The sequence below is a fragment of the Gavialis gangeticus genome, unplaced genomic scaffold (assembly GCF_001723915.1).
Source record: "Gavialis gangeticus isolate Ggan-Ray unplaced genomic scaffold, GavGan_comp1, whole genome shotgun sequence".
Taxonomy (NCBI): domain Eukaryota; kingdom Metazoa; phylum Chordata; order Crocodylia; family Gavialidae; genus Gavialis; species Gavialis gangeticus.
The window spans coordinates 1266820-1290348 of record NW_017729031.1 but is presented as its reverse complement, the minus strand read 5'-3'; the positions used below and the strand labels follow the sequence as shown (position 1 = coordinate 1290348).

The following is a 23529-nucleotide window of genomic DNA, read 5'->3' as shown; positions in this document are numbered from 1 at the left end:
AATTAGAAGATGTGTGACTCAGTGATATAGCCTGGATCAGGCCCTGGCTTCTAGCATGTAAGTCCTCGCTCTTAAAAAGTCTCCAGTTGACTCTATCCAATGAGTCTTAAGTGCAAGGGGTAGTGGCTTAACCTGAAATGGGGCCTACAGATGTTTAGGGGATATGCTCTAACTCACAGTGCTGTACACAAAGTTCCATTAGTTAGAGTCCCCCCTCCCATCTAACCCAGCAGATGAGTTAGAGCCTCCCTATCCTGACTGAGCTCCTTTCCTCCACACCCCCCCCACCCCTGGAGACTTTTGCTAGGGACAGGCATTCAAAAAGCCTTAGCCTGAATTGATTCAGTCTTTGCAGGTTAGTCTAACCTGGCTAGGCTGAATCACTTTGTAACTGCACAGACATCCCAGAAATGCAGGCACATGCCTGCAGTGGTTCAGGCTAGAAGCCAGGGGGTGCTAAAGCAGCCATCCCTTGCCTTCCACAGTGCTGAGCTGATGGGGGCAAGGCCAGGCCCTGGCAGGATGCTTTGTTTAAGGTATCCCCCTCACCCCTTCTGACCAGCCCAGCAGGGAATTGATAACAGTGTTTATCACCCCATTAAGAAAACAACAGAGGGACATTACCAGCTACATGTTGATTCTGCTTTTGTCCCGTCTGGCACAGCATGGACCATAGCCAGCATGTGGCCTGCTAGCTAATGCTGAGAAGGATCTGTGTAAGGCAGAGGGGACAAGAAAATAATCCCTGCTGAGCAGGGAGTGGAGAGGGGGAAGCAGAGGGAAGCCAGGCAGATGCCTGCAGTCTCTGCTGAGCCTCAGCCAGGGAGCAGAGGGGAGGAGCCAGCTCTGCTGTGGAGCAGAGAGCCCCGCCCAGCCCAGAGAGCACGCGGGGATGCTGGGGGAGTCTTTTTTAACTTAAACCAGCAAGGGGTCTGGGACAGAAGTTTCATAAATGGGTTTGACACAAATCAGTTAAGTCTGATACTACATTTAACCAGGTTTATCTCAGACTGGTTTCAGCCATTTTCAAAACAGTTTATGTGCACTGAACATCTGTTCTGTTACAGGCTTAAACCAGTTTCTGATCACTTAAGCCAGTTTATGTGTAATACCTGTCCCTAGCCTGTGTGCCAGATCCAGCTTCAGAGCAACCCTGTGAACCAGTCCTTCTGCATGCTAAACCATGACATCCGGCCTTCAGGGCTTTCCAGAGGTCCAGAAATTTGGAAGCAGGGAGCAGCAATTAGTGCTGCCACTGTTCCCTTCCCACCAAATTTCCAAACCCATGGGGAGACCCGCAGTCTGAATGACAGAGCTTCACAGGCTGAAAGTTGAGTACCGTTGCATCATAGCATCCACTGGAGTATATGTGTCTTCATACCACTACAAAATTGTGAGCATTTGTATGAAATGAGTATCATTATTTGCTATCATTTTGCTGATTTTAATCTATAATCTAATAACTATTTTCTATAAAGTATATAACTGTCACAGATTTCTCTAGATATTTTCCAGATAATAGCAGCTAAAATGTTGTCACAATTGAAATGAATCAAAAATGCCAATCTGAATTCAATTTTGGGGTATGAACATATGACCTGCCAAATTTTAAAAATACTTTTCAGTCCCACATACTTTTAGGACTTGGGAAATGGTAGATTATTTCAAGCATTGACATGACTAGCACAGTTTTTGTGTGTTTTAAATCACTCAAGAAGGCGTCTGTGTTCATGGCATTGTCCTTTTGGTTTAACAAACGGAGTCTTTTCAGAAAGTACTTCTAGTTGCATCTGTTCTGAATTGATTAAAAGGTGAATAATTTCCTGGCTATCGTATTCTATCTATACATTTGTCATGAAGCCATTTGGGAACTCAATTTCAGACCATTATTTGATTATACTGCTCAGACTCATGATTGCAATAAATATACTTTTACTTAACTGTATATCATGAGTGTATCAAAATAACTTTTTAATGAACTACTTCAATTGAAGTTAGTTTCTGCTTTGCATGTGTGCATATGTGTGCATGAGCATGTAGGAATATATATGCATGTAAGTAATGATAGGAAACTATTCCTACTCGCAGAGTTCTCTTGTAGAATTCCCAAAGGGCTGCTGACTCACTCAGAAGAGTATTGAGAAGACTAGTGAGGATGCACTTCTTGTTGTGTCTTCAAGACCTATGTATAGTATACTATTCTGGTTTCGTGGATTGATTTAGTTGCTTGCTTTCTCTACAGGAATGGTGCATGGATCAGGGCAAGCTGGCTGAGGCTCAAGCCAGATCAGACTGAGATAATGTTGATTTTAGGAAATAACTGAAAAGAATAGCCATGGCAGTTGCTTCCATTTTGAGGGTAATATGTTACCTTTTGGATATAGGTCAGAGTCTGAAGGCCTGTTTAGACTTCCAGCTGATAACTCAGTGATCAGATAAGTTTCAGCTGAAAATGCAGTGTTTTCCTCTCCCTCTTCTCTTTAAGGAAGTTGAAAGCTTTGGAGAAAAAAATATGTTAAAAACAGCGCACAGTTAAAAATGTGCTCAAACTGGTCTGCGGGTCAAATCCAGCTGACGGAGCCATGCATTTAGCATATGGTACTCCCCACGGGTCCAGAAATTTGGCAGTAAGAAGTAGCCCTGCCACCATTTCCCCCAGTGCCAAATTTCCAAGCCCTATGAGCCAGATAACATGGCCGTGCATGTGGGGCAGGGCCATGAGTACAATGTGCCACTGGGCCTGACCCAGCATACGGCATGTGGCGCCAGGACTGGAGCCAAGTCTCAATCCAGAATGTGGGCCTGGACCCTTGTGTCAGCCTGGACCCTTACTCCAGTTCAGCTGCAGACCAACCTTACACTACTCATCTGGCCCAAGGACCACTTTTTGTCTTAAAAGATCAACTAATTAAGTGCTTCTTTACTTAGGTACATACAAACATTCAGGGAGGTTAGGGGGAGGTTATATCGGGTTAAAAATGGCCATCTGATCTAAGGCATATCAAAGGAGGCGGAGGGGGCTAGCAGAGGTGCTTGGGGGAAACAGGGTTAATGGGGCCTGTGGCGGGGTTTGGGAGGATTGAGGGGATTGGCAGGATTGGAGAGGTTCTCTGTTCCTGCCGAACCTACCCAGTCCCTGCTTTCCCCAGGCTGCCCCCGATCCCACTGAACTGCCCCATATCCTGCAAAAACTGTGCCTATGGCTGATTTTACTAGTGTTCACTCATCCTGGGAACCTGATTGAAGTAAGTCAGTGTTGGGAGCAAGGGGTGGGTAGATCAGGGGGATATGGCAAGATGGGAGGGCTGTTGGCTTTGGAACCTTCCTGGAACTTCTGTACAGGTTGTACTTAGATTGACCTAACTAGGGATTCAAATAGAAGGTCAACACATAGGTGAACTAAGTTAGATTGGGTGGCCATTTTTCACACTACTTCCCCTAACCTTTCTGAACGTCTTAACCTAGCCTTAGTTTTATGTACTTGATCCTTTAAGAGCTTCAGCATACAACTGTCCAAGTTATAAGCCAGTTTTCTTTTATAGCCACAGTGCTTTACATAATATGATAGAATAAAAGAGTTAGTTATGGAGGTGAGACCAGGATCTCTGTACCAATGCTTAAACCAAGAATTAGCCACGTTTTTGGGCAGAGTGCCAATACCCAACCTCAGCTTGTAAGATGTTGGTGTGCTGGGACAGACAGCAGGGGAGCTGTGAGGTACCAGATCCTTCTTGTGGCAGCACAGCCCCATCCCCTTCCCCATGGTCTGCCCCAAGGCTCACATGCTGTGCTCTGGCACCCATGCCGGCGGCTGTCTACCCCTGGCTTATACCAAGAATAAAGTTAATTTCTTAAATGTGGTGCACTGTTATTCTCAAAGTAACAATAGCATCTTGTGAATTATGGCTTTACAATTATTAAATTTTTTATTTTAAGAAAATATTCCAGATTTGAGATTGGAATTAGTAGCAAGGAAAGTTTAGAGGAAGACTTCAGTGATGAATGTTTCCAACTTTTGACAAACAATTTTGACAAGATAAATTTATATTTAAAAACAATCTTCCCAATCGTCTTCTGTGTCTGTCCAGTGAATGAAGCTGTTGTTGCCTTCAAAAGGATCTTCCTTTCTATTGACTGTACTACAGAAATGAAAATTATTTCCCATTATAAACATGGAAAAGTTTCAGATTTGCCAGGTAAATTCTGTAATTAAAAAAATTCAGTTGATCTCACTATGTTAAATGAAAATACTTTTTTTAAACTTGTGAAGTATATCCAGCAGTGCAAGAATTTAGCAGTGCCCTGTTTTATGTACTAATGATAAATCTTTCTTTGCCTATGTAATATCAGTTAATAATAACCATTATTCTGCCTTTTAATTTTTATAATTTTAATTTAATTAAAGCTCATGGTTAAAATGCATTCATTTTTTAAGTGTTTTTAAATTACAATTTTTATCTTCCCATGTCTAGAATCAACTAGCGCTGTTTGATTTTGGGGGAAAAATTGGCAACTTTCTCCTTGAAACTAGCAATTATACAAATACAGTATAATTTCTGTAATAATTATTTTTGTTTTCATTCTGTAGAACATATTACTGCTTGATGTTCTTAATTTTTATTCTGCTTTCAAATAATATAAAGTCATTTTTGGCATGCATTTTATATTACCAAAATTTATGTTGTAAAATTAAGAATGCTGTGCATTATGGGATATTTTTTTTTATTAAGCAGTAGAGATTTGATCTGTAGATACAGAAAAGCCTGCTAATGCGTTGAGTTTCAATATGAAGTCACTGTGAAGTAATCTAGGTTGCTAGGGCATGAACTTACAGCGCCTTGGGCTATTGATTTAATGGTGCAATCCCAATAATCACGCTTCCTGTCATGCCAAAAATGCATGTCAGGACAAGAGATTTTTGGGATCAGGTCCAAATGTCACCATTACTACTTACCAGTGCAGGGGGTGCCCAGCATCATAATCCTGCAAGTTGAAAGCTGGGTGCCCACAGCCCAGCATAACCCAGTGCTGATTGTTGGTCCCAGCCTCGGGACTGCACTAGGCCTGGTTCAGATACTTGTAGAACTTCCAGAAAGTATTTTCATAGTAGGTACAAGTAAAGAGGGTTTTTTTATTAATATTGTGAGTAGGGATTGTGTGTTTGTATACTTACATGTTAGCCCTGTCATGGAAAGTTTAGTTAATTTTGTGATTTGGAGAATCCTTCCCTGGCTACTCATTTGTTAAATATCCTCCTTAGCCTATGAATTTTCAAGGTCAGCAGCTTCAGTTGCATACTGTAAACAGATGATGTCTAGCAGCATTTTCCATAACTCCTGCAAGGGAAAAATCAGTTAGTATATGAATAATATAGCATGCAACTCAGGCTCAGATTTTGCCAACAGATTCAGTTGTGTGTGAATGTTTTGGCTATGTAAATACTGATGTGAAGGTCTAGAATGGGTGCTTATTGTACTTAGGGATTAAAGCATTATGGATAGTGAGTCTGTAAGTCAGGGGTCGGCAACCCCTGGCACACATGCCGAGCGTGGCATGCAAGGCCAGTTTGCTTGACATGCCGCAGCCAGCCCCAGCTCCAGGTAGCTGTTGCCAGCGACGGAGCCTGGGCTGCTCCCAGCAGGGCGTGAAGCATCCCAGCTGCCTACTGGGAGCAGCCCAGGATCCTGGCTGGCAGCAGCTCCCCAGAGCCAGGGCCAGCTGCAGCCAGGAGGCTCCCAATAGCTGTGCTGGGCTCTGGGCGGCTCCGGCATTAGCTCCGCACCAGTGTGTGCAGGCACGCCTCCAAGCAGGTGGGTGGGGAGGGGCCTGAGACAGTGCAGCCCCTGTCTCTCCCCCGCTCCTGGGACAAAGGTGATGAGCCCAGTGCAGCTGTTTGTAGCCAGCCGAGGCTCTGGGCAGCTGCAGCAAGCAGCAGGCAGAGAACAAACAGCTGCGCTGGGCTGCACAGCTCTGGCATCAGCTCTGTGCTGGCAGCAACTGCGCCCACACTGTGGATTTCAATATCTTTGAAAGTCAGCTCATTTGTTTCTGTCATTAATAATTGCCTACTGGTTGCTCCCTCCCCCACTTCCCCACCCTCTGCCAGTTGGGTACAAGTTCCTCTTACAACTTTATGGGGGGAAAAAGCAAAGCAAAACAAAACAGTGAATGTTATTTTGATAACTATTTTTTCCTTAATGGCTTTACTTGGAAATCTTTCTTACCAAAATACAAGACCTGTGTGCTTTTTTAAAAAATAATAAAAAAATAAAATAGGATTCTAATAGAATACTAATAGTTACTAATAGAATACATGTAAAGATCTATGGATAACAAATAGGCAAAATGTATCCCAACAAAATTCTGTATTATTCTGCAGCAAAGTACAGCCATCTGCCAACCTATCTCCATTTAAGTGTTTCTGTTGTCATCATTTCCTAACAAAAAAATTGAAGAGATGTTGTGAGCCAAAATTTATGGTGCTGTCAATGCCTTCTGCTAAAGGTCTGTAGACTGAAAGACTTGTAATTCTCTTTTGGAAAAAAAAGTCTGGCCCCTGAAAAACATTAAAATGCAATTAGGATTGGAGGAATTTTTTGCCACAGGGGGCACAACATTTGGGGCAGGGCATAAAAACCCTCTGATTCCAATTGCACAACTGTTGAACTGCCCCCAACTCAATCCTGAAGATTAGGCAGAGGGCAGCTTTGTCCCAAAACTAGGGCTGTGCTCAGATCCTTGCAGGTTCCTGACCCAGGACTGTTGGGGCTGACTCTTAAAATCAGCTGATTGTCAGCCCCAGCCACAATACTCCCAGAAGCATTCAAGACTCAGGGATGTCCAGGCCAGGTCAGCTGATTGTCAGACCTAACTGTTAGTCCTGGGTCCAGTTCAAGATCTGGTCCCCACAGCCCTGGGTCTCGAACGCACCCAGGACTGTCTAGACCAGGTTTGAAAATCAGCTAACTATTAGAGTGGGTGTGAAACCCTGGGCCATCTATGCAGCTGATTGTTGACCTATGACTCCAGCTGCACGCATGGCTTTTAGAAGTCCTGAGGCACCAACACTCTGGGATTGGGGAGCCCCTCCCCCCTCCCATCCTTTGGGATATCTAAAAAGTTCAGGTTCAACTTGGCTCCCTGTAAACCTGGCATTTTTAAGTGTTTGGTCATGTGGCCCCCAAGGGGACCACAGGGCAAGACAGGAAAGGTGGCCAGGCTCAGGGCTTGCCAGGTTCCCAGCACCTGGAGCTTCTCAGCTCTGTTTTCCAGGGAACCTTGTAATCTTCTGTCCCAGCAGTTGTTTTTCAGCATTGGGACCAGGATTCTTGTGGTCCCAATGCTGACCCCCAGCCCTAAGCATCAGCATAGGGGTGCTACATGTTTATGAGGCCATGCAAATGAGCCCCCAGCCACTTAGAAATTGGACAGTTCTGCTTTAATGTATATCAGATTATTTTCATTTGCACTAGGGGAGTGTTCTTTTACATCGTTCCCATCTTGTCAGAAAGCTGAAGGATATTTGACAGGTCAGAGCCTGTTCAGTCTTGGTCTGCAGTGGCATGGCTGCTACTTTTTGGTGGCTCTGCATCTTCTGTATGACCTCTGCATATTCCTGCTTGGTCCACTTGGCACTGAGTTGTGGAATCTGAAGAACAGGGTTCACTGATGCCTTTTCCCTCCCTATCCTCCTGTAGGAGTCTGAAAAATGTTAAAGGGAAGTGGCCTTAACCATCAGTGGTGCAGATGAGTTTGTCCTTGTTGCCTTACTTATTTCCTAACATATCAGTGAACGCTGTTCTTCAGAAGATTCCACAACTCAGTGCCAGATGGACCAAGCAGGAATATGCAGAGGTCATACAGAAGATGCAGAGCCACCAGAAAAGTAGCAGCCATGCCACTGCAGACCAAGATTGAACAGGCTCTGACCTGTCAAATATCCTTCAGCTTTCTGACAAGATGGGAATGATGTAAAAGAACACTTTGGAGATCCACTAGCCCCAGGACACTGTAGGCAGTTTGTGTTGCCCAGTTCAGTTTCCTTGCTTAACCAGTTCACATAAATCTAAGGAATCAACTAGACTATCTAGTACTGCACCTCCTGAATGCCAAGAGTTACAAAGCACCTTTTAGCATCTTATAACAAATTTAGGATCTCTCATATAATTGAGTTCTGTGCTGTGCTTTGGGAACAATAGACACAACTACCTGAGTTCACAGGTGTTCCAGTTGACCAGATCAGCATCAGCTGTACAACTGATGCAGTAAACAAGCCCCTCCTCCCATCTCCACTCCCACAAAAAAACTTAGATTTGTTAAGGAAAGGTTGCTGTATGTACCCCTGAGGTTTCTTAAGGTAATTGCTTTGGACTGATGGCCATTTAAAAGAAAAATGGATTTCTCCTTACCTACAGTATAGTGAAATATACTTAGCTACTTTGGTGGTATTTTCTGTGATTCATGTTTTTTCTTTGGATGTGGTCTTGTGTAAATCCCTTGGCCCTTTTGTAAGATGACGATATCACATACCTATGAAGAGGGCATTCATAAGAGCCACAGGTAATCTCTTAAGGCTGTGAGAAACAGGTCAAAAGGCTAATTTTCTGTAAACTAATTTGTACAGGAGATATAATTTGCACAATATCTTTCATCATCTCCATTTCCAGCCTCCACTCATTACTGTTTCCATCAGTGCAGGTGATGGTTTATCTTTCTTCAACATGTTTTTAGACCATTATTAAGACTTTCCAGTTATTTACTCACTTAGAGATGTCATAATACATTCAACGAGTCTGCAGATAACATCTCTAGGATTCCATCATTCTTTCTCAAAAGGTTTTTAGATGTTACCTAAGTTCAATATGTGTTCAAAAAATATATTGTATTTCCAAAAAACTTTCAGCAGAGTAACATTGCAGTCTCTTCTAATAATATTTCAACTTTCAACCAGCACTGAACTTTTGTTTTGGTTGTTTTATAGCCCTTATTCAACCAGAGCTCCACAATTGCACTCTTTGTTAATCTCACAAATAGGAATATCCAGAGGCTAATCAAAAGATATATTTTAAGCATGTGTCTATTTTGGATCCCATTGTAGATGTGCATGTGCTTCATGCCCATGCATTTGGAATCGTTTCCAAGCAGTATTATACAGCTGGGTGTATATAGTCTCCTGTATGAGGAATCTGAAGTGTCTGCTATCTTCCTTACTGCCTGAGCCAATGAGACAAAACCTGGATGATGTCCTGCTGGCTACTCATTCTTAGTGTGTTACTTGGATATTTACCAGGTTCTTCATCTGATTATAATGTCTAATATCTATTGTCATGGCATATTCCAAACCTGGCTCTGCCTGCTCCAGGGTTAGTAGAGAGTTTGTTGGTATCAAAGCTGCCACTACCAAAAGTACCAGAGTTGTTCTGATTGGCTTTGAGGATCCCAGTGAAAGTTCTGTAGACTTCAATGCCTAGTTTCCCTTGTCATTGTGATGGAGTAAGGGTTTTAATGGAATATTTCTCTGTTAACTGTGTGTTCACATTGTTATAATTAGGGTTTGGTATTTAACTGGTCAAATAAAGTTGTCAACTGACCAGTCAAATATCAGTCAGAAAATTGCTAATATGATCAGATCATACACAGAAGAAGCACAAATTTTCCATTAAGAATTTTTGCAAAAAAAAAAATCATATTTCAATCGAGAGAACTGCAAAAATATATTCATTCCCCATAAAATTGCTATAATCTTTGACCAGTCAAAAAATATGCAGTCTATTGACCAGCTTGCCAAACCTCTGTTGCAAGGCAGCTATTGGCACATTTTGGACGCAGGCTGAGAATATGGCCTCAGTTTACCCAACTATCTTTTACTTAGAGAATTAAGTGTTAATATGTCCCTATTGTTATAAGAGCTGCCCGTGAGCTGGACAAGACAAAATGGAGTTCCAGCAGCACAGTCTGAAACTCCTACAGAACATGGCTGTGTCAAACCCACTTGCATGGCAAAAGTTCATAGAATCATAGAAGTCGGGTCGGAAGGGACCTTGTAGATCTTCAAGTCCAACCCCCCGCCTGGGTGGGAGAAAAGACTGGACTCAAATGAGTCCAGCCAGGTAGTCATCAAGCCTCCTCTTAAAGACCCCCAGGGTAGGAGCCAGCACCACTTCCCTAGGAAGTTGGTTCCAGCTCCTAGCCGCCCTAACTGTGAAGTAGTTCTTGCGGATGTCTAATCTAAACCTGCTCTCCAATAATTTGTGTCCATTGTTCCTTGTCATGCCAGGGGGCTCTGGGGGAAACAGTGTCTCCCCCAAACCCTTCTGGTCCCCCCTAGTGAGTTTATAGACAGTCACCAGGTCCCCCCTCAGCCTTCTCTTGTGAAGGCTGAACAGGTTCAGGTCCCTCAGTCTTTCATTGTAGGGTCTGCCCTGTTGTCCCCAGATCATGCGGGTGGCCCTCCTCTGGACCCTTTCAATGTTGCCCACATCCCTCCTGAAATGGGGCACACAGAACTGGACGCAGTACTCCAGCTGTGGCCTGACCAGCGTTGCATAGAGGGGGAGGATCACCTCCCTGGCTCTACTTGAGATGCACCTGTGGATGCACGACAAGGTCCGGTTAGCCCTGCCAACCGTGACCTCGCATTGTCGGCCCATGTTCCTCTTGGAGTCAGTAATGACTCCAAGATCCCTTTTTGCCTCCGTGCTCTCAAGAAGGGAGTTTCCCGTTCTATAAGGGTGCTGCTGGTTTCTACTGCCTATGTGCAGCACCCTGCACTTGTCAGTATTAAAATGCATCCTGTTCATGTCAGCCCACTCCTGTAACGTATCCAGGTCTTATTGTAGTCTTTCCCTCCCTACTAGTGTGCTCACCTTACCCCAAATTTTGGTATCATCAGCAAATTTAAACAGGTTGCATTTCACCCCATCGTCCAAATCGCTGATGAAGAAATTGAACAGCGCAGGTAAAGTTGTTACATTACCCTTTTAAAAATATCTATTCTGTTTAGGATTCTGATGCTTAAACATTTATTGCAAGCAGCAAGATTTTTTGGGATGATATCTTTTATTGAACCAACTGAATGGTTGTTGTTTAAAATTCTAAACCTTTAGAATGCAAGTCATTCTTCATCAGATCACATGTATTAATATGTATTAATGAACATTTATTAATATTTAAAAAACCCATTTCAGTTCACGTGCAGAATGTAAAATGCATATAGAAGTTGAACCATATACATTTAAAATAATACTGATGTTCTAATGTCACCTGTTTGATCATTTATGAAAGCTATCTATGTAAAAGTAAAATCCTTCCTCTTGTAATATGATTTGATTTCCTTCAGTGATCTACCACAGAGCAGAGTATCATTTCTCTGTGAAATCTCAAGCTTTTAGAAACAATAAGCAACCTCTGATTACCATTGTTTTACATGACTGCATCTGAGGCTGTCGGAGAGGGATGGTGCAAGTGTAACTGAGAAAACAACAAGTACTGGAATGAGAATTTTTGTTATAGCTTTCAAAGGTGGAGGAATGTCTATGTAACGTTTCTGTCAACTTTCAAACTGCAATTGTGTTTAAATTTTTTAATGTAAAATCACCATGTACTGCAGCTGAGGGCTTAAAGTTTTGTAGCTAAGAATGACAAGCTGCAGTATTCTCAGCAGTTGCAGACATAGTTAAGTATATTTTCAAGTTTCAATCAATGTGTCAAAGTGCAGCAGCAGAGGAGGATACTGGAATAACTGAAATCATAGATCATATAGCAACAGATAATAAATGTCTCCTATTTATGCCACAGATAGCTGAGCATTTTATTCTTTTCCTTTTTCCTTTTTTTAATGGGGGGGTGGAAATTATGTTTATGCTAGCTTTGGTTTAAAGAGCTATAAAATGTATACTGTAGTATTCCAGTAGACAATTTTAACTATTGAAGAGTTGTTACAAGGGAAAATCATAATGCACAATTACTGTTTCATTATTGATCTACACTCATTTTTTTTAACTCTGATACCTTGGATTAATAGGATCTCATCTAACTTATAACACCCAGAATGCCTTATTTTTGTTTTGAAATCACAGGAGCTGCAGTTTCAAAGACTCACCAGAGAACTGGAGGTGGAGAGGCAAATTGTTGCTAGTCAACTAGAAAGATGTAGACTTGGAGCAGAATCGCCGAGCATTGCCAGCACAAGGTACAGGCCTTGATGTCTTTATTTTTGCATCCCCTCGTTGTTTTGGGTGCTATGTGTAATTATTTGTAAGGTTGCTGATCAGTTTACAATTACTTAGCATTCAAAAATGCTGATTCACTACAGTTGAAACTATAAAGGCCTCTTGCTTCCTATCTTTTACTGCAGTGCTTGTAAAGTTTTAATTATTCCCGGATTGTCCTAAATCAAAACAGAATAGAAGAAGAATTTATCATAGTGATTGTTATGGACTTGGCTTACTCATATTTAGTGAAAGCAAATTTACTAATTTATTTATTTGCAGTAACTCAGTGATTCTAATCATTACTGGTATAATACAAGGATGTGAATGTTATACTTGTGTTTCCAAATACTTCCCAGGAAATGTCCAACCATAATTCATGTTTATATTTAAATTTATTTGTAACAAAGTTGCACGCTACCATATGTATTTAATAAGTCATCTAGTTTTATCAGTCTTTTAACATACTTTGTTCTTGGTTTCTTTATGCATACTTTTGAGTATATTTAAAATGGTATAATATAATGCTATATATTTGACACAATATGTCCATTTTAAAATGTAGTATTACATACCGTATGTTGTAGGTGTGTAGTAATTACAGTATATTTTTTCATAATTAGAAAGCTTTCATATGCCAAATGTGTTTAGATTATTAAAATCCTCAAGCAGATTAAGTGATTGGTAGCAGATTGGAACAAGTCCAAAAGAGAGCAACAAGAAATATGTAGATCTTTAATAGGCACAGCACACTAGGGAAAGTTAGAAGTCCTGGGATCATTTTATCTAGAAAAGAAAATATTGATGGAGTGGGGGATTTGATAAGTCTCAAATGGGAGGTGGGGGAGACCCCCGAAAAACTGTTGTTATAAAGAGGATGGCTATCAACTCTTTTTTGTGTCCACAGAAGATAGGACATGCATAATGAGCTTAAATTGCAACAAGGGATATTTAAGTAGACTATTAAGAAGAATCTTTTAACTATGAGGGCAGTTAAATTCTGGGACAGATTACCTGGAATGGTAGTGGAATCCTCTCCTTTGAAGTTTATAAACACAGGTTAGGCAGACTTTTGGCTAGCCTGTTTTAGACAGTGTTGTCCCTGCCTTGTGCAAGGGGTTAGACTTGATCTCCTGAGAGCCTCTTCAGCCCCATACTTCTGTGATTTTTATAATAACCTTTGAAAGTGAAGATTCTTGTTTTTAAAGCTTTTTTACATGAACTATCATAAAATAACTACCTAGGCTTCAACTTCCAGCAGACCTCATTAACATTCATCAAAAGAGCAGCTCCTTCATACATGCAGTTTCTTGTGTTTTAAATACCACTGGTTTCTGTATTCTTTCAAAAGTAACTTTTGTTTTGATTGGAGGGACATCCTTTTTTGGAGGTAGAGTATTTAACTCTATAGAGATCCTCTTCATATTGGGTCTGAAAACAAATCTCCCAAAGCATGGCCAACTAATGTTCACTTCCTGTAATCTTCAATTTCATACTTTAAAATACTTTACCTCAGTGGTCATATGATAGTATTGTTACAACATAAAATGTTTCTGCTTGTAAAATATTTATACATACTGTGAAATACCTGACAAGTGGAAATACAATATTCCCCACACCATTCTTTCTGTTGTACCTGTATCCAAAGGTATGTGAAGGCCAAAAAAATGGAGGTTTGTATTGGATGCTTCTTGGTAGGGAGTTCCAAAGCCATAGTTATGTCTTGCCTCCAGGTATCTTCTGTTTAAACCTTCAGTACTCCAGTTCATTTTACCAATCACAACAAAAGACATTCTGCCTTGGATAGGTGGTCCCCAAACTTTATCATTTTACCAAGTCAACATCCTCAGTAATGTAAACAGGGTTAGGCAAGCACCAGCCTCAGGTGCTGATTTAGAGAGGCAGCCCCCAGAGAACCTGCACCTACTACTACTGCAACAGTGACCCATGTTTTGCAGCTTGCAGTGCTCCCAGAGCTGCAGCAACCCCTACATGAAGGGGTAATCACACAGCCCTGCCCTGCTCAGCACCCCTTCCCCCCCACATGCCTTCAGCACCAGTATGCCTAGCTACATCTCTGCACATCTTTATTATACTCTAAATAATCAAGATGTCTCCAGTTGTTGCAATGATATAGTATTGCTGTTATTGCTGTAATAAAAAGGAAATATATTACCATAAAGGTAATATAGGGGTAATATATTCCCATAGAAAGGTAATACATTCCCAAGAGCTTTATATCCCCATATACAAGGTGGGAACTTGTATTCTGTAATGGCTGTAAATGTAGTCTCATTTCTCTTGCAGTTGTTTCTGTTGTGGTTTAACAAATGACCATTTACATAATTAAGTTAATGTGTTTTTCTCTAAATGTCCATTAGCACTCAAATTAAGGCAGTTTGTCATGTATTTTAGTACATGTAAATTATGAATCTAGTAAAAATCTCCAGGCACATACATTATCAGCCAGTATTTGTGCTATATTTTTCATAGCTAATAATAAAAGTACTGTGCATACTTTTTAAGTGTTATAAAGTCTGACTTGAAGTACATCTTATTGGTAGTTTTATAAATAATGCCTTAATTGAACAGTAATCCAAAATTCTTCATATTATTACTTGATATTGAGCTGTATTCTGTGAAAAATAATCTGCCCAAAGGTAATCTACCCAGGAGCTTTCATAACAACTTGCAGATATTAAGCCTCTGAACATTACTGTTGGTTTTTATTTTTACATGAAACCCTGCCTTCCTCCTTTTTTATGATTATACTGTACCTAGCTGAGAAAGTAGTTGTGTGCCATCCAGAGAGTAATATGTCTTGCTAGGGGCTGCTATGAGAGAACCACCTCCTTGATTCATTGTCTGCATGCCAGCTTCTGATGAGATCCAAAGCTTCTTTCCTCTAGGATACATTTGAACTTGGATAATCTGTATTACTTTTTATTAATATTGCATGTGCCTCTGTGTGTGTAATAATAATCCATTACTTGCTGCACAAAACTATATAAATAGAGTTGTTAGAAGAGCCAAGCAGGACAGTTAAAACAATGGCCTAATTAAGGAGTATCCCAAGAAACAGGAGTTTCCCAACAAATAGAACAACTTCTAATTCTGATGACATAGAGTATGGACTAGAGGTGCAGTGATACATCAGTCTATATTGTATTGGCACTCATGAAAGGAAAATTTCCACTATCGGTGACCGGCTTTTTTTGGCTGATGTGGCTGATAATGTCGCCAATAAATGCTGTATGCGTGCGTGCAGCCGCAGCACGCATTGGGCCAGGAGTGCAGCTCTGTGGCTTGGAGAGCAGTGCCTGGCTGGTAAGTCTGTTGTGGAGAAATGGTGTGGGGGAGAGAAGGGACATGGGGGTGCAGATTGAGGCCCCCACAGTGAGGGAAGGGCTGGGGCTGGGGCTGGGGCTGGGGCTGGGGCAGCCCAGCCAAGGATGGAGCAGGGCACAGGATAGAGCCAGTGACTCATCCAGGGGCTGTGTCTGGAACAGCCCCAGTCCGAAGTGCACAGCAGGCAGCCAGCCCTCACCCCATGCACATATCTGGGGGGTATGTGCCCCTGCATGCCTCGCCTGTGGGGTGTGTGCAGTGGCAGGAGCTGCTCCCCCTCCCTGTCCTCTGGATGAGCTGCCAGCATCCTGCATGCTGCCACACCCCAGATGGACAGCGGCTACCCCTACCCCTGCCCCATCCCCCCTCCCTCCCTCACCACGAGGGGCCTAAATCTGTGTCTGTCCACACATACACACATCCCTTCCCCTCAACAGACTTACCAGCTAGAGGTTGCTCTCCAAGCGCCCAGGCTGCATATCAGCAATTGGATTGGCATCAGCCGATATGGCTGGTCAATAATCAGCCATTGGTATTGGTCCAAAAAAATTTTATTGGTGCACGCCTAGTATGGACACACAGAATGCTTAAACCAGTTTAAATGCAGCCTAAACCTGAAGTGAACCGATGTACCAAGCCCTTTAAACTGGTTTAAAGTGACTTGAAATGGTTAAAAAATGAACCTGGAAAATCGCAATGCACTGGTTCAAGAGTACATGAACAGGGTGTGGAGAGCACCCTGTTCAAGTTCGCTGATGACACCAAGCTGTGGGGTAAAGTGAATACACCGGCAGGCAGGGACCGCATCCAGGCAGACCTGGATAGGTTGGAGAAGTGGGCGGATCTGAACAGGATGCGGTTCAACAAGGACAAGTGCAGGGTGCTGCACCTGGGGAGAGGGAACCAGCATTATGGTTATAGGTTAGGGGCTGACCCTCTCAGCAGCACAGAGGCAGAGAGGGATCTTGGAGTCAGGATTGACTCCAGGATGAATATGAGTCGCCAATGCGACGAAGCAACAGGCAGAGCCAACCGCACCCTGTCCTGCATCAATAGGGGCATCACTACCAGGTCCAGAGAGGTCTTGTTCCCCCTCTATGCGGCACTGGTCAGGCGACAGCTGGAGTACTGTGTCCAGTTCTGGGCATCGCACTTCAAGAAGGGCGTGGAGAACCTGGAGAGGGTCCAGAGGAGGGCCACTCGTATGGTTGAGGGCCTCCGTGGCCAGCCCTCTGAGGAGAGGCTGAGGGACCTGAATCTCTTCAGTCTCCACAAGAGGAGACTGAGGGGGGATGTTGTGGCTGCCTACAACTTTATCAGGGGCCATCAGCAGGGACTCGGGGAAAGTCTGTTCACCAGGGCCCCCCTTGGAGTCACCAGGAACAATGGCCATAAGCTGAGGGAGGATAGGTTTAGGTTAGATATTAGGAAGAACTACTTCACAGTAAGGATGGCCAGAGCCTGGAATAGACTTCCCAGAGAGGTAGTGCTCTCACCTTCCCTGGAGATCTTCAAGAGGAAACTGGATGGGCACCTGGCTGGGGTCTTATGACCCCTCCCACCCCCAGTGCTCTTTCCTGCCCATGGCAGGGGGTTGGACTAGATGATCTGTCTAGGTCCCTTCCGACTCATTGATTCTATGAACTGGGTATGCTACATATGGACGCCAAGCGTTCCATGACATGGGTCTGATTGGTTCTCCAGCATCACACACTCCATCATACCTTACCCCCTCCACCAGGTTTACGACCATTACTCAACTGACTGTTTTTTGCCCCCGTTTCTTGGCACCTTTTATCGGTGAGCTGCCTTACATTGCTTGTTCAGTATAAGCTTTCTTCTAACAGCTAGCTGTGTCTTCATTTCATACTTGACTGCAGCCCCTTATTATCCCTCAGCCTCTGGGAACCCCAAACTGTGGGTGCAAGCTCTCCCTTCTTCCCAAGCTCCCCAAGTCAAGTAAGCACACTGCTGAATTCACTCAGGTTCAGGCTGCTGAACTTTCATGATCTCATGTTTAGCAGAGGAGGGAAAACATCCCCCAGTTACAGGTCACTGACCCCGGGGGGTCCCCGAAGGTGGATTCAAGTACTACCCTCCCTTCACTCCCAAGTACACTGGACTGGGTGCTCACACCTACCCCTAGTGTTCAAGCCACAGCACTTTGATACTTAAAGGTGACTGTGCTATGGCATTGAATGCATCTGAGCCACAACAGTTGTGAATGGGTTCCCAATCAGCAACATTTGGGACTGGCTCCATTGTTGCATAATCTGTCCACACCCATAGCTGTCTTGCTAAGACTAAGAATAGACATCAAAGGTAACTGTAGCAGCGCGGGGTCCTAGGGATGGCCATGATCTCCCCTAGTGCCCCCTACCGTGCCAGTGTGGTACTAAAGCACCTTCACATCTTGCCCGCCACGTCTTTGGTGTTAACAATGTATAAGGGAGGCTGCCTTTTGTCCTTTCTGACACGGTGCTCTGATGCATCTCAGTCTCAGTTCTATTTTGGGTGACTCGGTGCACCCCAGTCCTATGGGCTATGCATGGCTCCAACCACCCCTGTACCACACCCCAAGCCTCGCAGATGTACCAGAGGTTGTCTGGTCGATTTCCCTTTCTGCACCCTCGCTGGCGCTCTCTGGCTTGTCTCGCAGCCTGCGTCCTCACTGGCGCTCTCTGGCTTGTCTCACACTGCCTACTCTGGAGCTTCTCGCACTTAGGGCTCAGGTGGCCTTGGCCTTACCTGGCCCCCTACCAATCTTCTGCTCTGCTTCTCAGGGCTGGGGTCAGTGCACCCCTGAATGTTGTGCCCTCTCTGGCACCGGGGTCCCCACACTACTGTGGAGCCCCTATGAGGCCTCCTCCAACCCCTAATAGCCTCACCCGGTCCTCTGGTGTAACAACAAACAATAACACAAGACCCTGGGCTATAACACAAAGTTAAACCTCCTGGCTAAACATTCTCCAAACCATGCCACATCTCTCAGAGGCTTATACATCCAGGTCTTTTTCTCTTTCCTACATTCAGGGCCAAGCTCTTTCCTCAGTCAAGCAGTACTCCTCCTTTCTGGCTGCCAGTTGAGAGAGAGAGTGAGAGCTCATAGCCTCCAGTCTGTCTTATAGTAGTCAGCCCTCCCCTTCTGGTCAGCTGACTCTCCAGGTGTGGGCCCTCAGCTCATCCTGGTTGCCCCTAGCAACCAGCACCTGAGCCACTACTCCGGCTTTCCAAGTAGCAGGCACCTTAGTGCCCTGCTACAGTAACACTAAGACAAGAGCATCCTGAGACACAGGAAAGGTGGTATAGTAAAAGCTCTGTTATTTGGCATCCCCCGGGAATGGGGGATGCCAGTTAATCAAATAAGCCAGTTAATCAAATGTGCACTGTCTGGTGCACTCCCTGGCACCAGTGTGCCGGGGGACAGGGAGAGGGGTCCTGCACAGGCTGCTTTGCCCCAGGCCATAGACCAAAAAAGAACAAAGCTCATGGTTGCGAAACTGGAAGTCACCAGAAGTGGGACTTCTGGTTTCATTTTTGCCATGGCCCTTGGATGTCGGTTAGTAGAGCTTTTTGGCTAATAAAATGCCAGTTAACACAGCTTTTGCTGCATGCTGACTGGTGAGCTGTTACCCAAGGAACGTGTGTGATCTATGAATGTTGACGAGCTGGTCAGGAAATACACAGCCAGCAATCAGGTTGCAACCAGGATAGTCTGTTTCTTCCAGCCAGAAATGGAGGTTAACTGGGTTGAGGGGAACTTAAAAAAAACCCAAAAACTGGCAAGTTAAGATTGGGGTGCGAATAAGACTGAGTTATATGGGAGAGGGGTACTGTTTTATTTTTTGTACTTTGCTATACATATGTTCTGTCCTTGAGGAAATTAAGATATAACGCTTTATTTTAAAGATACTGTTTTTGGATCACTTTAATCTACTTTACTTGTCGCAGGTCCCTGGAGTGAGAGGGATGCCCAAGACAGCTGGGGCTGTCACTTTAACACAATTCAGAAATGAAAGGAAGAAGAGGTTCATAGCCCAGAGATTCAATCTGAGAGAATGGACAAACATACTAAGCTGTTTTACAAAGTGGGTGGTGAAGCTGTTGCTTAGGAGCACATGTCAGCTATCATACTTTACTTATGCCTTCATGTTCCTGTATTGCAGGGGTGTCAAACATAGGGCCTATGGGCTGAATCTGCCTGTGGAGTCACTCTGTTCCGCCTGCCAAGCTACTGATGAGCAATTGGAAGTTTGGGGGTGTGACTGGATGAGTGGCCTACTGTATAACCTGGGCCCTTGGGCCCTGGTGGACATAGTGATAGTGAGCAACAGCTGATACAGCTGTGGATACAAGGCAGCCACTTGGCTCATTGCAACCACCACTGTGTGCTTGCCCTACCTCCTTTGTTGCCAGTCCCAGCACTGTCCTTTTCTAAAGTCACTGCCACTACATGCCCCAGGCAAAAGCTGGAGCCACTACTGCCACTGCGTGTGCCTTGGGCCAGAGGTAGAGCTGCCACTTCTGCATTAACATTCCTTTAACCCAAAAAAAGACATTGATTGCTTTATTGTACGTCCATTACCACACATTACTTCTAACCTATTATTGTGAATTCAGCCCTGTGATTCTGAACCAGAGGTTGTCAGTGATATCAGATTGTGTGTAAATTCTGTGATGTAGACAGAAGTCTACATGTAAAGAAGAAAGATAAGTAAACCAGGTGAAAGGCTGGTTATACTAAACTCCCATTTGGTAAACACCTCTCCCTCCTGTCAGCAGGTACAATTGCTATGTAACTGAAGAAAATTGAATACCATTGAGAAAAAACTCACACTTATTGGTACCAGTTTAATCATTTTGTATCATAAAGACCTGAATACATAATTGTTACCAATGACAACATAAAGTGTCTTGTGCTCTTGCAGCATTACAAAACAGCCCTACTTTTGCTGCATAGTACATTTTTATCCTATTTTTAAAATGTCCTGTTGACAATACAGTAAATAGTCAACAAATCAACTCTTCAAGCAGTGAATGGTTGAGGTGTAAACCTCTAAAAGTGCAATTTTATTTGGAGCAGTTCACTGAAGCAGAACTCTTCAAGCAGCCATTTTTAATTACTTCTCATTGTCATTCTGATCACAAACAATTTCTGCCACAGGTCAGTTTCCTCCGGGATATAAAAATCCAACTTATAATGGTCCCCATCAGCTGGAAATAAAAATATATATCTGATTCTCTTATAGGACATTTATCTTTAAGGTAATTCAGTCAGTATTTCTCTTGATCTGAAGTATTCAAGCTAATTCAAGTGGTCTAGTGCTGTGGCTATATGAAGATTTTGGTTTAAACGTAAGGGTTTTAATAACTATCAGAATAGTTTCCTTTGTCTGATTTATTTTTATGCAGTTTGTGTTAAAATAACAGTGTTTCAGAAGTACTCCATACCAATAAAATATTACATGCTATAATTACATGCTGTAAATTGAATATTTAAAATTTTCGCAGGAAAACGATATTGACCGTACTTTAATGCACACAAGGATGTTTCATATATAATTGCAGCCTTTTCTGAAAAGTGTCAGCATGATGAATAATCTGGATGAGATCAGGCAGACCACAGTGTAGCATGAACCAATTCTTGTTCCATCGAGAATTAACATATAAGATCACTTGACAGCTAAACCACCTGATAACCGTCCCTGCACTCTAGACATTTCAGTACATGAAACATGTTTCTGCCTGAAAGAAATTTAAATGTTGAACTAATTGTTTGGTGTGATTTTTGCTGAACACATCTAGGGCTGCTTGCAGAAGTAAAAAAACCAACCAAACAAAAAACACGCTTTACCTGAAGAAGCAGCGCATTACTTCAGCCCAGCTCTGCAGCATCTATAAAGATTGGGTGCTTTCAGCTAAAGCTGATTCAATTGGCTATTATAATGCCAAAAAGCCTTACTAAAGCACCCAGTCTTTACAGACATTGGGCAAGCTGGGTGTAGCACAGTCTGTTCTGGGCATGTGCAGGGCTTGGCGCAGGAATGCACCGAGTTTAATATGAAGCGCCATTTTGCAGGGGGAGAGTTTACATCTGCAAGCAGTCTAGGTTTTTCAGAGCATGACCTCATTGAAACTTGAATTTCCAATAAGAGCAGGCTAAGCTTTCTTACTTAAAAAATGTGGAATAATGTTGTATATAACATGATATTAAATACTTCACACTTTTGAGAAATCTTATTAGAAATGACTTTCATATTATTGTATAACATCGTATACCAATCTTTAATTATAAGGCAATGCAAAATTATCTTTATGCTTCGCTTATTTTTTGCAAAAAGTCTTGATGAATCATCCCAATAATCAACATTATTTTTATACTAATATCGACACTGATGTTTACAGTAAATATATGAATTAGTTTCAGCAATTACAATCAATGCAACATATAAATAAAATAACTGGACTTCTACTCTGTTGGAGAATTAAAAGCACAGTAGAGTCTAAAATTCATATAAAATACTGAGCTAAAAATGAGCAATTTAAAATCTGATTTAAGATGACCCTAAACTTAAGACAACCCACCCCCAATAATTAGATTATATACATGAAAAATGTATATATTTGTTATAATTTTCCATTTATAGAATCTAATTATTGGAGGGACATCTTAAATTCGTCCTCTCCATAGATGTAGGGGGGACAGATGTTGTGTGAAAATGGAGCAGCTTGTGCCTGTCCTTGCTACCTTTGCCCCACCCCCCCATCCTGCCCCTCCACCCAGCTTCTGTTCCCCTTTTTCCCTTCCATCAGCAGGTGGGGGGAGCATCTTGGGCATCTCCCAGCATACCTCACAAGCTTCCCAAGCTGCCAAAGACTCCTGAGCAGAGCTGAAAAGCTGAGCCAACCCTGATTGGGGTGGGGGCGGGGGGGAACATCTGGCTGCCCACCTAGACCTGATCCAGCAGCAGTTTGTCATGGCATGTGCCCTCATAGCCACAAGCCACCAGCTGGCCATCCCATAGATGGCCACCCAGTGGAACCTGTGCCTGCCAAGTACGTGTGCATGTCCTGGATGCCTGTATTTCCCCCGTCAATGTTGATGGCCCCAGCTCCGCACAACAGCAAGCTGTCCAGATCCGTGAAGCCCTGGGCCATAGATCTCTAGCTCCAGGCCCCTCTGGCCCTGCATCACAGCCACCACTGCCCACAACTCAGGCTGGCCAGGTACTGTCCCCATTCACTTAGTGCACAGAGGCACATAAGAAGCTACACAGCTTGCATACACACAGTTGTATTCCCTGCATTCTGGAAGCTGTGGACATTAGGCCAAGTGCCATAAAAAGACAGACCCTAATTCAGGGGTGGGCAAAATGGGAGGCTGCTAAAAAAACAATTTTAAATTAATATTTATCTGCCCCTGGCTGGCTGTCAAAGATGACAGGAGCCAGGGGCAGTGGGACCCAGGGGGAAGCTGCTGGCAGGAGCCAGTCGCAGCAGTAGCAAGGCCTGCTGCCCCGCCCCTCCCATCCCCAACCCCTGCCTTAGCAGAAGCTTCTGGCCTGGGAACCTGGGGCTGCTCCTTACCTCCTTTCACCAGAGAGGGAAATTCAGATAAGAATGGGCAGAGGGAGGGGAGGATCACTGGTACAGCAAGAGCCAGCTGGCATCACGTGGTTCCTAGCTGGCACCACATGGTTCCTAGCTGGCAACCGCACGGTGCTCCTCCTGTGTTCTGTAGTCCCAGCCCTGCAGCCGGAACCACGTCATGCCAGAGCTGCAGGTAGGGAGTGGCAGGCACAGGGTAGAAGTGGCAGTGGGGGCAGGTGTGGGGGAGGGGGAGAGGTAGCAGCAGTGGGGGCAGATGTGGGGAGGAGGATTGGCAGCTGCAGCGGCAGGTGTGGGGCTGGAAGTGGTAACGAGGGCCCCAAGCTCACAGTGAATAGCCTGCATCCAAATCGGGGGGGGGGGG

At 43.6% G+C, this 23529-nt stretch overlaps 1 protein-coding gene across 6 annotated transcripts in view; it reads left to right on the top strand.

Annotated features, from left to right (window-relative positions):
- PKP4 (plakophilin 4) overlaps window positions 1-23529 on the top strand; it is a 245731-nt gene that overhangs the window by 36794 nt on the left and 185408 nt on the right. For all 6 annotated transcript variants that reach the window (XM_019522356.1, XM_019522358.1, XM_019522357.1 and 3 more), the window contains one exon: window positions 12078-12190. In XM_019522356.1, the coding sequence (XP_019377901.1) occupies window positions 12078-12190 (113 nt within the window). The remainder of the gene's footprint in view (window positions 1-12077; window positions 12191-23529) is intronic.